Source organism: Mucor mucedo, assembly GCF_025094135.1.
Source record: "Mucor mucedo strain NRRL 3635 chromosome Unknown EV154scaffold_84, whole genome shotgun sequence".
NCBI lineage: Eukaryota > Fungi > Mucoromycota > Mucoromycetes > Mucorales > Mucoraceae > Mucor > Mucor mucedo.
Window position 1 is genome coordinate 21651 of NW_026252368.1, and position 13858 is coordinate 35508.

At 40.0% G+C, this 13858-nt stretch overlaps 5 protein-coding genes across 5 annotated transcripts; 4 read left to right on the forward strand and 1 right to left on the reverse strand.

Moving 5' to 3' along the window:
- Nucleotides 1-16: 16 nt before the first annotated feature.
- On the reverse strand, nucleotides 17-895 carry EV154DRAFT_566277 (uncharacterized protein; the record flags this gene model as incomplete). Its single annotated transcript, XM_051605946.1, has 1 exon — nucleotides 17-895. The coding sequence occupies one exon, from the start codon at nucleotides 893-895 to the stop codon at nucleotides 17-19; it is 879 nt and encodes a 292-aa protein (XP_051454934.1).
- A 635-nt stretch (nucleotides 896-1530) lies between these two features.
- On the forward strand, nucleotides 1531-2558 carry EV154DRAFT_425540 (uncharacterized protein; the record flags this gene model as incomplete). Its single annotated transcript, XM_051596253.1, has 3 exons — nucleotides 1531-1667; nucleotides 1721-2032; nucleotides 2102-2558. 3 exons carry the CDS (start codon nucleotides 1531-1533, stop codon nucleotides 2556-2558), a joined length of 906 nt encoding a protein of 301 aa, XP_051454935.1.
- Nucleotides 2559-2861: 303 nt separating this feature from the next.
- On the forward strand, nucleotides 2862-4310 carry EV154DRAFT_517289 (uncharacterized protein). The gene is made up of 4 exons (XM_051602489.1): nucleotides 2862-3050; nucleotides 3112-3139; nucleotides 3228-3633; nucleotides 3710-4310. Exons 1-4 carry the CDS (start codon nucleotides 2896-2898, stop codon nucleotides 4252-4254), a joined length of 1134 nt encoding a protein of 377 aa, XP_051454936.1. The 5' UTR covers nucleotides 2862-2895; the 3' UTR covers nucleotides 4255-4310.
- On the forward strand, nucleotides 4204-6201 carry EV154DRAFT_517294 (uncharacterized protein). Its single transcript, XM_051602490.1, has 9 exons — nucleotides 4204-4517; nucleotides 4604-4764; nucleotides 4823-4873; nucleotides 4941-5009; nucleotides 5076-5237; nucleotides 5290-5391; nucleotides 5465-5571; nucleotides 5632-5949; nucleotides 6014-6201. Exons 1-9 carry the CDS (start codon nucleotides 4366-4368, stop codon nucleotides 6131-6133), a joined length of 1242 nt encoding a protein of 413 aa, XP_051454937.1. The 5' UTR covers nucleotides 4204-4365; the 3' UTR covers nucleotides 6134-6201.
- Nucleotides 6202-6247: 46 nt separating this feature from the next.
- EV154DRAFT_306985 (uncharacterized protein) lies at nucleotides 6248-12364 on the forward strand. Its single transcript, XM_051594888.1, has 6 exons — nucleotides 6248-7512; nucleotides 7580-7775; nucleotides 7846-8703; nucleotides 8787-9343; nucleotides 9433-10666; nucleotides 10742-12364. Exons 1-6 carry the CDS (start codon nucleotides 6452-6454, stop codon nucleotides 12149-12151), a joined length of 5316 nt encoding a protein of 1771 aa, XP_051454938.1. The 5' UTR covers nucleotides 6248-6451; the 3' UTR covers nucleotides 12152-12364.
- Nucleotides 12365-13858: the final 1494 nt, after the last annotated feature.

A 13858-nucleotide genomic window follows, 5' to 3' on the forward strand; every position in this document is an offset into this window, starting at 1 on the left:
GGTTTCTATGTTTATATTACAATTGTTGGGCACGCCAATCCTCTTCCTCTTCACTGTCACTTTCATCATCATCAAAGATAGATTCTGTATGTTTCACAGGTTTACTCTTCAAAAGTTGTCTTACGCTTGATTTTAAACCTACACGAATCTCATCCTCATCCACTGGTTTGGTCTGCTTTACGACCTTGCCTGATTGACGCATTAATTTCAAGGACTCGACTCTTTTATCAAACATTTCCTGTTCTCGCGAGATATCATCATGTCTTTCCAGCCAAAAGGTTTCATCATCCTGATCTTGATCCTCTTTGGCTTCTTTGGTCACATCAATCATGGCCTCATTGAACATGGCCAGGTCCTTTTCTAAATCCGCCTGCGCTTGCTCTTCAGGCGCTAACGTACCTTGAATACGCGCCTCTTCTTCTGGGTCGTCAAAAAATCCTGTAGGAATAGCTCCATTCTCCTCCTCTGCCTCCTCCTCTACTTCTTCTACTTCCTCCATCACTTCCTCTTCTTGTCCAGCATCAAAGAAATCGTTGGGCAAATCCATCTCTTCATCAGAAGAAGACACTTGTTCATCCAGTTCAATATCTTGCATCTCTTGTGTACGCACACGTTTATTGACCTCCTGAGGTGGTGGTGAAGGTGCTCTACGCTTTAAGGATTGTTGTTGCTGTTGTTGTTTCAAGACTTTTAATTTCTGAATATTGTCACGATGCCCCAAAGAGCCCAAATGCGCTTGCCACACAGCTTCCGACTTTACTGGTGAGTTACACACCATACACATTAACCGCGACGTTTCGTCATATTTAGCAAACGGATGCGTGACTTTTTTTATCTTGTTTCGTTCATCTTGTTGTTTCTTCAATAAACGACGTACGTCCGCTTTAGGTGGCATTTTACAAAAAGAAAGAAGAAAAAAGAAGAAAAAAAGGGAACTCTTACCAGTGTCCCCCCACAGGCCGTGTGTGTTGGTGCGGGCACACCCAAATGTGTGGCTTATGGGACTGTCTTTTCTTCCCAAGAGGGGTTTGCCTCTTTTTTCCAACATTCTGCATTTTTTTTTTTTTTTTTTTTTTTGAGCGCCCTTTATTTTTTTTTACGATCGATGAATATGGAAAAGATTGAGACAAAGGAAGTTGATGACAAGTTCGATGTGCTTGCCGAGATCACACAAATGGATGTGGATGAGGATGAGGAAGCTCGTCTTGCTGAAAAGGCCGAGCGTAAGAGACTTCGTAAAACCATGACACCTGAAGAAAAGGAAGCACAACGTAAAATCAACAGAGAAAACAGAGAAAAGAAGAAGCAAAAGAAGGACTTGAACAAGAAGAGAAAGGTAAAAAAAAAAAAGACCCTTTTTTTAATACAAGTTTCTCTTGGCTTAAAAATAAAACCGTAAATATGTAGAGAGGAGAACTTGAGGAAGAAGAGGAATCCGACGAGGAAAAGAAGGAACCTAAACTCGATGCCGAGGGTAATGTCATTGAACCCAAAAAGAGAATTGCCAAGGAAGAAAAGAAGAAGAAGGAGATGGAATACGGTATTTGGGTCGGTAATCTTTCTTATGCCACCACATTAAATGCTATCAAGGACTTTTTCAAGGACTGTGGCGAGATCACTCGTATCAAGTGCCCCAAGGGTAATGGTGCCAAAAACTACAACAAAGGGTGAGTCAACATACTGCATTTAGTCTCATCTTTAATACTAACCTTATCTTTAGTTTCGCTTATATCTTCTTTGCTTCCCCTGAAGAGGCTGCCAAGGGCCTTGCCATGAACGAAAAGCAGCTCGAGGGTCGCTCTCTCTTGATCAAGGACTCTGAGAATTTCGAACGTGCCGATGGATCCAAGGCACCTACCGAAGCCGAAAAGAAGGAGATCAAAAAGCAAAAGAATCCTCCATGTGCTACCCTTTTCTTGGGTAATTTGAGTTTTGACACCACCGAAAAGAGTATTCGTGAAAATTTTGAATGGGCCGGTGATATTCGTAAGGTGCGTATGGCTACCTTTGAAGATTCCGGAAAGTGTAAAGGGTAAAAGCTGTTTGAATTTTTAAAGAAATAGTGTAGACATGGCGGGCTAATATTATTTTCTCTTACTAGTTTTGGCTATGTCGATTATTACGTTGTAGAGTCAGCTGTCAAAGCCATTCGTGCTCCTGATAAGCACATGTTGGATGGCCGTAAGGTGCGTGTCGAATTCGGTAGTGCAGAAGCTCACATGAGATCAAAACCTTGGTTAATGCGTGAAAAGCAAAAGGCCAACGAACCTCGCAGCACAGATAACACAGCATCAGCACCAGCAGCATCAGCATCAACAGCGGAAGGATCTTATCGCAGAAGAGACGATGGTGGAGAAGGAGGTAAGCGTGCTGCCCCTACTGAAGGTGGAGAAGCTCCTTATCCCAAGAGACAAAGAGGCGATGAGGATTTCAGAGAGAGACGACCCAAGAAGCCTGTCAGTCACGAGAGAGTGAAGCCTGGTCAAGCATTATATGCTGCTCAAAGACAGAAGCCTTCTGTCCAAGAATTCACCGGTAGTAAGACTGTCTTTGAATAGATTTTGTATAAAAAAGTAATCATTGTATAATAAATAAAAAAGAAAGTATATCACTCAACTATGAAATGTCATGGCTAATAAGCAAGCAGATGCCGATGCGGCTATCACCACACAAAGTGTTTTTAATCTTGACCATTCATGTTGGGTTATTAGGACGCCGTTATTAGGCAAAAAATTCACGTGACATTTCGTTCCTCATCTCCATGTGTGTTACAACGTTTTTTAAAACACAGAGGGAAGGGGGGTGACGTGCATGATGCCACTATCGCCAGTTTAAAGAGAAGGTTAGAAAAAAAGTTTTATTTACCCCTTTTTCATCATTTTTTTTCATTAGAACATGACATCTTCTGACAATACACTCGAAAGTATTCCTGCTGATCAACAAGGAAGTTTCTCTTCTTTTCTCAAGACATTAGCGTCCTTCACTGGTGATCTTTCCAGCTTGACCTGCCCATCTTTTCTGTTGGCACCCATCTCGTTGTTAGAATACTCGTAAGTTGCACTTTGTAGGGATAATAAAAAGCTAAAACTCACCCGCCCTATCCAATGATAGTTCTTTCTGGGCAGATCAACCTGAGCTTGTAAGTGCTAACCAAGCATCCCCAAAAGAGAGAGAGAAAGAGAAAGAGAGAGAGAGAGAGAGAGTTTAACCTTAATTTTGAAATCTAGCTGAGCTCGGTAGGTAAATCCGATAACGCAGAAGAGCGTTTCTATGCTGCCATCAAGTGGTTTATTTCTTCCTTGAACGGATCTTTCAGTAGCCGTGTTCCTAAGGGAGAATGGGAAAAGAAGCCCTTTAACCCTATTTTGGGTGAGCAATTCCTCTGTCAATGGCAGGACAATACTCGTATTGTTTGTGAACAGGTGTCTCATCATCCTCCTGTATCTGGATTCTATATCGAGAACAAGGAAGCGGGTGTGATTGTCAATGGTCATGATGGTCAAAAGACTCGTTTTTCAGGAACACAAATGTTGGTCGATCAAATTGGTTACTGTACACTCAAGCTCACTCAACGTGATGAAACCTACTTGTTTACCTTGCCCTCTGTCTCTGTCAATGGCATCTGGTACGCTGGTAAAGTTTTGGGGAATTATATCTTTCTATATAAAATCGCATGTGACAATCTGATACCCTTTATTTTTTCTTGTAGCACCTTATGTTGAGCTTTATGGCACTTCATTCGTTCATTCTTCCAGTGGATTCTCAGCTGCTATTGAATATACCACCAAGGGTTGGATTTCAGGCGAAGTTCATCATTTCAAGGCCACCGTCAGCCACGAGACCTTATCGACACCTACTGTGATTGAAGGACAGTGGACAGGTAAATCCACCATCACCAAGAACAAAAAGACCGTCGATTTCCTTGATTTGACCACTCTGGAAAAACCCACACCCATAATTGCTCCTCTTGAGCAACAAGAAGCCTTTGAATCCCGTCGTATTTGGAAAAAGGTCTCGGACGCTTTAAAGTCGGGTGATTACGCCGTCGCCTCCGCCGAGAAATCCGCTATTGAAAATCAACAACGTGCGCTTCGTAAAGAACGTGAGACTACCGGTGAAGTTTGGGTTCCTGCCCATTTCACCAAGGTTGCCGGGGAAGACATTTATGGCGATCTTCGTGAAAAAATTGTCGCCAAGGCTGATTCTAAGTTTATAGATACGATGGGTGAGGGTGGTTGGATGTACAAAGCTTAAAACAACATATATACATATACACATATAAAAAATAAACTCATAAATGAATAAGACTATTTTTTTTTTTCCTTTTTTTTTCTTTTTTTCTTTCTCTTTTTTCACTTATAAAAAATGGCAAATGGAAGAAAGAAACAAACCACATTAAACCATTACTTTAACAAGAATACGAAACAGCCATTACCACGAGCAACATTACCACAAGAATTACCAAATCAGGTCAATGTAAAAGATCATGTGGAACTTATGAATCTAGATACGGAAGCGTAGGTGAACTCCTGACCCCCATCAAAGCAACCATGGCCCCCCAAAGCTTATTCTCATTTCTTAAACAAAAAAACGTAAACATTAGCACTGCGCCAAACATTGACTCTGATGAAGACGAGGACGAGGAAGAAGAGGTCGTTGTAAGAAAGAGAAAAAGACGAATTGTTGCCAGTGATGAAAGCAGTAATGGTAGCGACGAAGAACCACTGCAGGAAAGAATCTCAAGATTAAGACAACAAGACGGAAGTGAGTGGACACTTGTGAAACTCACTATTTGTATATATTAAAATGTTTATGTGCGTAGTGGAACAATGTGATATAAATGACGAAGAATTGGATTTTCTTGACAAGTCTGGTACAAGAAAAAAAAAGAGAGAGAGAGATAAAACAAATAGTACTCCAATGACTTATACTGTTAATAGATATATTGCAAGAACGAACACGTGGAAAACAAGTATCACGATATAGTGAGGCGTTAAAGAAATTAGCGGGTAAAGTATTATTTTTCTTTTTGGGGGGAGTAGGTTACATGTTTGCATATTAAAACACAAGAATAGACCGTAAGGCGAGATTAGAGGCTTATCAAGGTGAACGAGGTCCGATTGAAGACTATGTGTTTAGTGATAGTAGCGAAGAAGAGTTTGTGGTGGATGATGATATTATCGACGGTGTGAAAAAGACGGACGGGGACTCCGAAATGGCTATGATGGAAATGCCAGGTACAGTTTTAAAAAAGCGAGTTTCTTATTGTTTATAACAAATAATTCCTAGTGGAATTTTCGAGTGCAAGAGCACAATCTTTTACAAGCCAGTTGTCTATTTATATCGAATATTTAATCCAATTAGCTGTGAATCCCGATTTTGAAAATGGAAGTAAGATTTTTAAAAAAAAAGGCAGGCTAAAAAAAGAAGATTGTTATTGTTGACTAAATTAGGAAGATTTTAGTGACCACCAACAAACGGTATCAAATCGCTAAAAATGCGGTCATTCGTAGAGTACAAAGTTATAAGGATTCCATGGTAACAAGTGATGTTTGGATAAGTACATTCAAGGTATGAAACAATCTATCTTACACATGTTCAAAACAAATATATAAAAAAAAAATTGTTTAGGATGTGGTGGACGCCAATGAACATTGGACTGTAACCGACGACTGTGTCATTACAGGTGTAAAATGTGATGCCTGTCGCTCGAATAAACCAGCCAGCTTTGAAGTTATGCTTTCTTCGGATAATTCACCGAACGAACACATTTTGTATTTAGGAAGTGAGTGCTGTAGAAAAGGTGAAATGTACCACGCTTTTTTTCATTTCGAGTTACACATGTCCAATCATATCAACCAAGTAGTAACAAAGATGATGTTGGAGAACCCTTTTTTCAACAAAGACACTGTACTTGAAGCATTATTTGAATCCCAATTCATCAAAAACGTAAGTTTTTTTTATTTATTTTATTATTTATTTATGTGTTTATTAAACATGCTTCACTTGCCAGAAAATTGAGCAGGTCAAGGACTCCTTCAATACTGTCAATCGAATCTATAATCTCAAAAATCAGCGATCTCAAATTGTCGACGACACGAGTAGTAGTGAGAATTCGTCATATGAAGATTGATGAAACGTACTTTATATATAAAAAGAATTTTCGTACAACCATGCTTTTTTTTTTTCCTTTTAAAAAATGCCCCTTTTATTTTTTACTTTTTTTATTCTTTCTTTTTTTTCCCTTTTTTTTTTTTTAAAGGGGGGGAGGATAAATCTTTTTTAGTTTCTTGCAGGAATTTCACCTGACCTCAATTATTATTTTTATTATTTAAGCAACATCATTTTTTTCATTTCCTTTCCTTTTTTTTCTGTCTACTTTTTTTTTATATATATTAACGACCGGCATTACACAAACAAACACAAAAAAAAAAGACAGCATTTACATTGAATGGGAGCCAAACCCAGTAAAAACAGTGACGATCATCGCTGGATCCACAAAAGATCAAGTCATCTTAGATCTGTCTTATCTAATAACAACAACAATAACAATAACGACAACAACAATAACAACAACAACAGCAGCAGCAGCAGTAATATTGTTGTAAACAAAAAGGAGAAAGAACAATGTAAAACTCCGTCATCAGCAGTTGTCTGTACCACCACCGCCAACACTACCACCGCCACCGCCATCAATTCAAGTGAGCCTTTACCTGAACCAACCCTCATCAAAAAGACACTTCATTATGACCCTCTCAAATCCTCCTCCTCCTCTAAAAAGACACGTCGAAAGAACTCTCCCTCCAAACACATATCCATCATCAGCACCAACAGCGATAACATGAGCAGCAGTGGTTGGACCACCTTATCCAATGATCCATTTTCTCAGATTGAAGCTGCTAACACTTCATCTTTTACAGATATCACTGACCAATCCACCATCTCCCGAAAATCTCTCTATCCTGTCATGGAGACTTCTTCCGCAGCTATTTCTATTCACCTTGACAACGAACTCTCGTCCTTGTCAACCGAAACCATCTTACTTCAACTACGCGATGCATCCCACGACCAGGCATTTCACCTTATCAACCAAGCCTATCGACTTGCACAGCAACAAAATGACCCTTATGATTGGACTCAGTTTTATTCCGCTATGGATCAATACAGTGCCCACTCAAGCATTGCCACCGTCTATCTCGCACGCTGCTACATCTCCGGCTTGGGTGTCAAGGCTGATATGCAACGCGGGTTTACATTATTAAAATCGAATCCGTCATGTGAAACCACTTACGCTCTAGGCCATTGTTACTTGGATAAAGGGGAAAAGAAGAACGCCTTTGCCTGCTTTCAAACCGTCATCAATACCCAGTACACGCCCATAAATGAATCCATCCGTTCCACCGTAGCAGAAGCTCAGTGTACTTTGGCTCGTATGTTCTTTCAAGGTGAAGGTGTTGAACAAAACACAGCACAAGCTTTACACTTATTAATGAAGAGTGCCGAAAGCAACATGTAAAGTCTTCTTTTTTTTTTTAACCTGTAAAAACAAAACAATTAACACACACACAAAATAAATTAGGTATGCACAGTTCCTCGTCGGTGTTCATTATGAACGAGGTTTTGATATTGTACAAGATCTTGAAAAGGCAAAAGAATATTATCAAAAAAGTGCAGAGGGAGGCTTTCCCGATGCACAAGCTGCATTAGGAAGCAGATTTATTGCGGATTTAAATTATGCAAAAGGAATTCAATGGCTTGAAAAAGCCGTGCAGATGGTAAACCTTGTTTTTTATATAGATATATATCATAGCCCCCTCTCCCTAATCATTAACTTTTTTTTCATAGGGAAATAGCCGTGCGCACGTCCAATTAGGTATTTTATATGATAAAGGTCAAGGTGTGGAACAAAACTCCGAGTTGGCCTTATCTCATTACAAGGCTGCGGTCGAAAACAACAACCATCCGGCACAATATATCTTGGGCTTAGTCTATTACTTTGGAAGATTGAATCGTCAAAAGAATCTCAAAGAGGCCATTCGATTGATCCGTTTGGCCGCTATGGCAGGCTTACCTTACGCTCAACGTGTTCTCGGTCAGTTCTATCAACAGGGTAGTATCCATCAACAACCTTTGAACGAAAATGCCTCCGATACTCGTGCTCGTCTCAAGAAAAATGAACGTGAAGCCATTCGCTGGTATCGTCGTGCTGCGGCAGGTAAAGATGTCTCTGCCATGGGAATCCTCGGTAAATGCCACGAGTCCGGAACAGGTGTCGAAGTCGACCTCGAAAAGGCGTTGGCGTTTTATGCTAAAGCCGCTGAACAACCCGGTCCGTTTGTTTCTAACGCTCAAATCGATCAAGCTTTACTCTTGCAAAAGATGGCAAGACATACTGAAGCCTTCCGCTTGTATTCTCTTGTATTAAATACCACAGATGTCGATCCTTCTTGTTTACAAACTGCACAACTCTCGGTGGCCAGATATCATCTCTGTCATGATGTGGATGGAGTGACCTATGATCCTCGCTTGGCCCATAAGATGCTCTTGACACTGGTCGATACCACCAATGATCCTCATGCACATTACTGGTTAGGCTCAATTTACGATGAAGGAATTCCGGGAGTCTTTGAAATTGATCGTCAAAAGGCCTTTCATCATTTCATGATCGCCGCTCAAGGTGGTGATAATGACGCTACATTTTTGGTAAACTATCGGATTTGATATTATTCTTTTTATTTATTTTACATGTATACTAATTTAATCATAATAATTCTATACTATTACAGGTTGCATATATGATGTCGAATCATGTCATTCCACTGAAGGGACCTGCCGATGCATTTCCTTGGTATCAAAAGGCCGCAGCCAAGGGTCATCGCATGTCCATGTACTCTCTCGGTCTTTGTTACTATAAAGGCATAGGCACAGATTCTCAACTCGATGTGGCTCTCGACTGGTTTGACAAAGCAGCACGTCTTGGTGTCTGCGAAGCGGTTTCCTACATAAGTCGTATCTACCTTCAGCGCATGGTGTCCTGTAACCAAGCCAAACAACCCACACTCGCACAACAACACTTTGTCAAGGCCGTCCATTGGTTGAAAAAGGGTGCAGATTTGAACGACATGTACTGTCAACGCGAACTCGGCAAGATCTATTTAACCGGTAAAGGCATTGCTCCCGATTATCGTTTGGCATTTGAACTCTTGAAAAAGGCCAGCTTGAAAAATGATGCAGAGGCAATTACTTTTTTGGGCGATTGTTACCATAAAGGTACAGCGGTTACCAAGGATTTGGAAGTCGCCATTGAACATTATTTACGTGCTGCTTCTTTAGGCTATCCATTGTATGTTTTTTATTTATTTTGTTTGGGAGAAGAAAAAAAAAAGCATGACATAATGTAAACTAACTCTTTTGTGATGAACCTTCTTTTAGTGCCTATTCTGCAGCCGCTGAACTCTATTATGAAATTGGCAACATGGAATATGCATACAACTATTATCTCTTGGCTTCTAAAGAACCAAAACTTCTCAATAACAGAATCGGAAAAGCAGCTCATATGATGGTCGCAAGATTAGCCCTGGGTTTGGTTCCGGCTGCTCAAACGGATCCTTCACTTTTAGAACCTCTCTACAATAAAACAATCAGCCCAACAGAAGCCTTTGAGATCTTATCCAAGCTGGCTATCGGAGACCAATTCCCTCAAGCCTTTCAACCTTTGGGTTGCTGCTTCTTAAATGGTACCGGCACAAATGTCAACCCTGTACAGGCCATCTTTTGGTTACGCAAGTCAGCCCAAGAGCTAAACGACAGTGTTGCTTATTTCACTCTGGCCGATATCTATGGTAGTGGTACCGTACCTGGTGTACCTATGGACATGCAATTGGCGTTATCTTACCTCGGACAAAGTGCTGATATGGGCTACACAGAAGCTCAGTATCGTATGGGCATGATTTACCTAGAAGGCGATTATGGTATTCCTATTGAAGAACGTAAAGCCGCTCATTGGTTTAAGCTTTCTGCAGCAAAAGGTCATGTTGAGAGCATCTGGGCGCTTTCACAAATGGCAGGTCGTATCGGCCAAAGTGAATTAGAATTACAATATCAGAAAAGAGCCGCCTCTCTGGGTCATGTCCTTGCTATGCAGGTGATTGGTGAAAGCTATCTCAAACAATTAATCGGAACTCCGTTCTTAAACGCTCTTACTCAGCAAGAATACTTGGAGGAAGCTTTAAAATATTTACATTTGGCAGGAGATGCAGGAGATACCAAATCGCTCGTGCTGCTCGGTAAAGCTTATACAAATTGTACAAAGACACGAGTCAAGTTTTCTGCATGCTCTCCCGAACAGCAGTATCATTTACCTACTCCTAGTGACACCCATAGCTCTTTTGACGACGACGACGAGGAAGGTGAATCGAGATTTCAGTGCGAGGAAGATGAAAAGAATTTGGCCATCCAATGCTTCGAAAGAGCTTCAGCTTTAGGAGATATTGATGCTACTGTATACGCTGCTGAAGCTTGGTATGAACAAAAGCAATATGCTGCTGCACTTGAATTCTTTGAAAAGGCCGCAAGCCAAGGTAATGTCCTTGCACGTTTCTTTTGTGCACGTTACTGTATTGAAGGTTATGGTGGTAGTCAATTAAACCCCGAAAAAGGATTCCAGGTACAAAAAATCTTTATTAAAAAGCAGACATACGTCTCATAGGGGTTTGGACTAACAAAGAAAATCTATAAATAGGAACTTTTGATATGCGCCAACGAATTAAATTGCGTTCATGCGTATAATAATTTGGGTCAGTGTTACGAAAATGGTATTGGCACTACGAAAAATGATCAACTTGCATACGAATGGTATTGCCGTGCTGCAGAGGTGACGCATGACGCCGAGGCCTTTTATCGTATTGGACAAATGTATGCTCAAGAACGTATTCCTACTACCGTCTTAAACAAGGATATAGAGGCTTGTAAAATCTATGAATTGGCCGTCAATGCTACACCTGAAAATCATGGCATGGCTTGTTATCAACTAGGACTTTATTACTTGAAGGGTATCAAGGAAGATATTCACGATCAAACCTTCTTGTTGTCGCCTGATATTTGTTTATCCATCGAGTATTTCAGAACAGCAGCTGACTTAAAGGTGAAAGAAGCCATGCTACAGCTCGGTCTTTTGTTCCTCAATGACGATTACAGCGTAGATGAACAAGAAGAAGGGCTCTCTCGACTTTTACATGCTGCAGAACTGGGTTTACGTGAAGCCCAATTTGAGCTCGGTTTACTCTATCATCGTGGAAAAGAAGTGATGATCCCTGTGAATGACGGAACAGAAGAACGACGTCATGGTGATGTACAAGAAGAAGAGTGCATCCTTGTACCCCAAGACTTTGAGAAGGCCTATGATTTATTTTGTCGATCCGCAGCTCAAAGTCATCCAACCGCTACGTATTACCTCGGTATTTACCACCAACATGGCATATTTGTAGCTCCCGATCTTTCAATCGCATTAGAGCAGTATGAACTCTCTGTACAACTCTTTGAGAAATATGACAGTGCGCCAGATCGATGGCAAGCTGAATTTAATCTTGCTCGTATCTTGCATCAAGACATCGAAAGTCGTGTTCATGCATACGAACTGTTCCAATCTGCACACGTTCATGCTCCTCCACAATTCAGGTTTTTATCCGAGATCATGATTGCACGTTACCACCTCCATGGTTGGGCTGACGTGGATGTCCAGGCCGAAGAAGCTGCAGCCACATTAATTCGATTTGCACAAGAAGAAGAAAAGTTCGGTTATCGCGTTTATTTAGACGTTGCACAATGCTTTGAAAATGGCCTAGGTGTTCCTCAAGACTATCGTCAGGCCTTTCATTGGTACGGTGAAGTTGTGAGTAAAGCCCATCGATTGATCTCGGCTAATAATGACAGCATGAGCAGTTATGACGTAGCCATGGTGATGGATGAAGAAATCGAGGAAGATGAAGCATGCGCCATGTTCAAACTAGCCGAGTTTTATCGCAAAGGATTAGTGGTCGCTCAAGACAGTACAAAGGCAGATAGCTTGTACAATCTCGCTGCTCGTAAGGGATCGCAAGCTGCTCAAACGTATCTCGCTGATATGCTTCAAAAGACTTCCTTATATGATTAATGCACTCATTTTTATGTAACAACACCGCCTCCCCCCTTTTTTTCATATCTATTTTTCTGTATATATTATACGATAACTTATTATTTAACCCCACGTTCACTATATCTATTTTATCTATCTTCCCACCATTATTTATCACTAGGTTTTTTTTTCTTCTTCTGTGACCTCTTCTTGTATTTATATCTACTTATTACTCTCCTCTCCCGCAAACTATTATTAAAAGAAAAAAAAAACTTGCCTATTTCGAAAACTTGGTTTTTATTATTATCGTGTGTTACAAATATTAGAGATCAGATCGCAAAAGTGCATTCTGTTTATACAAATAACAACGCCCCTTTTTTTTACTACTCGGTGATATCGTGCAGCTCATTCGAAACAACAGAATGACGATCGTTTCTTTTTTCTCTCTTTGTGTCTTTCTAAAGGCTACCCAATAAAATCCAAGAGGGGGTGAGAGAAGATATTATCATTTTGTAGTTCTGCCAAAGTTGGTTTCATTAAACAAGAAGTGTCAGTTGATAAATGTCGAAGTTGGTCTTTTTTCATCACAAGGTCTCCTTTGGCTGACTGTTTGTGTTGTATATGGGAGTGGAAGAATACCTGACCCATCCCAAATTTTATTAATAGATTTTCTATTGTTCATTCAACATATCTTGACTGAAACATTGTGTATTTCCTGTTTATTTCGAAACAGTCATTTTATCAACTGACTGTACGCCCCGCCCCAAAGAAATAAACCGGAATTGTCATTCTTTTAGTGATCTCTGAAAATCCCGGATCCAGGAAAGAACGTTTGCGTGTGGCGCTTTTTTTTTTTTTTTGAGACATGAAAATTAAATAAATTTGTTTCATGTTGTACCAGCCTCAAGAGCATAAAATTGCCTATTTTGGTCACGACTTTTTCGAAAAAAACTTTAAATCATCTTTTCGTCATGCTTACACACTCTGACAGTAAAATAATTGCTGAGCCCTTCCATTTTATTTTTGTTTGGGGGGTTCAGGGAGACGGAGTTGGCATTCATTTTACAACAAACCAAATACAGAAAGAATGATTAAATATAGACACGCTGTTTTAATCCATCTTTTCCTTACTAAAACACACACATGGGTATACATAGAGCATGACATATACGGATAAAAAGCTAATTAAAAATGTTACCGGTAATACAAATAATTCTAATACGGGCCACACATGTTACTATCAAGTCAAGCAGGTTAGTAAACCCACCCTTAAAAACCTTAATACAAGCTGAGTTTATGTCTCTTACACATAACTTAATCAAGTTTTTTTAAGGCACAGATAGTGGTGGTTACTGATAAATATTGCCGCGTATCACCTTCTACAATACTTTTACAAAAAAAATTCTAGCTATTAAATACTTTAGGATGCAAGTAAAACTATACTTTACGTACTTATTCGAATAGGGAGCACATATGCAGAGGTTATGTAAGCTGAACGTTTACGTCAGCTGCATGATTTAACTCAGGGGTTACAAAGCTTGTTTATGTCAGCATTAAAATCTCATTGATGTAGTATTAAAAGAATAAAAAAACGTTTGGCTTGGTATTTAAAAACCGAGTATTATTATGGAGTACCTGCTAATACTGACCTGAACACGCCAAAGTAAAAAAAAGTGACTATCTTGGCCAAGGATTCAATTCTCAGGGTATGGTTAGCAGTGGTATTTTTCTCACATATGTATGCAA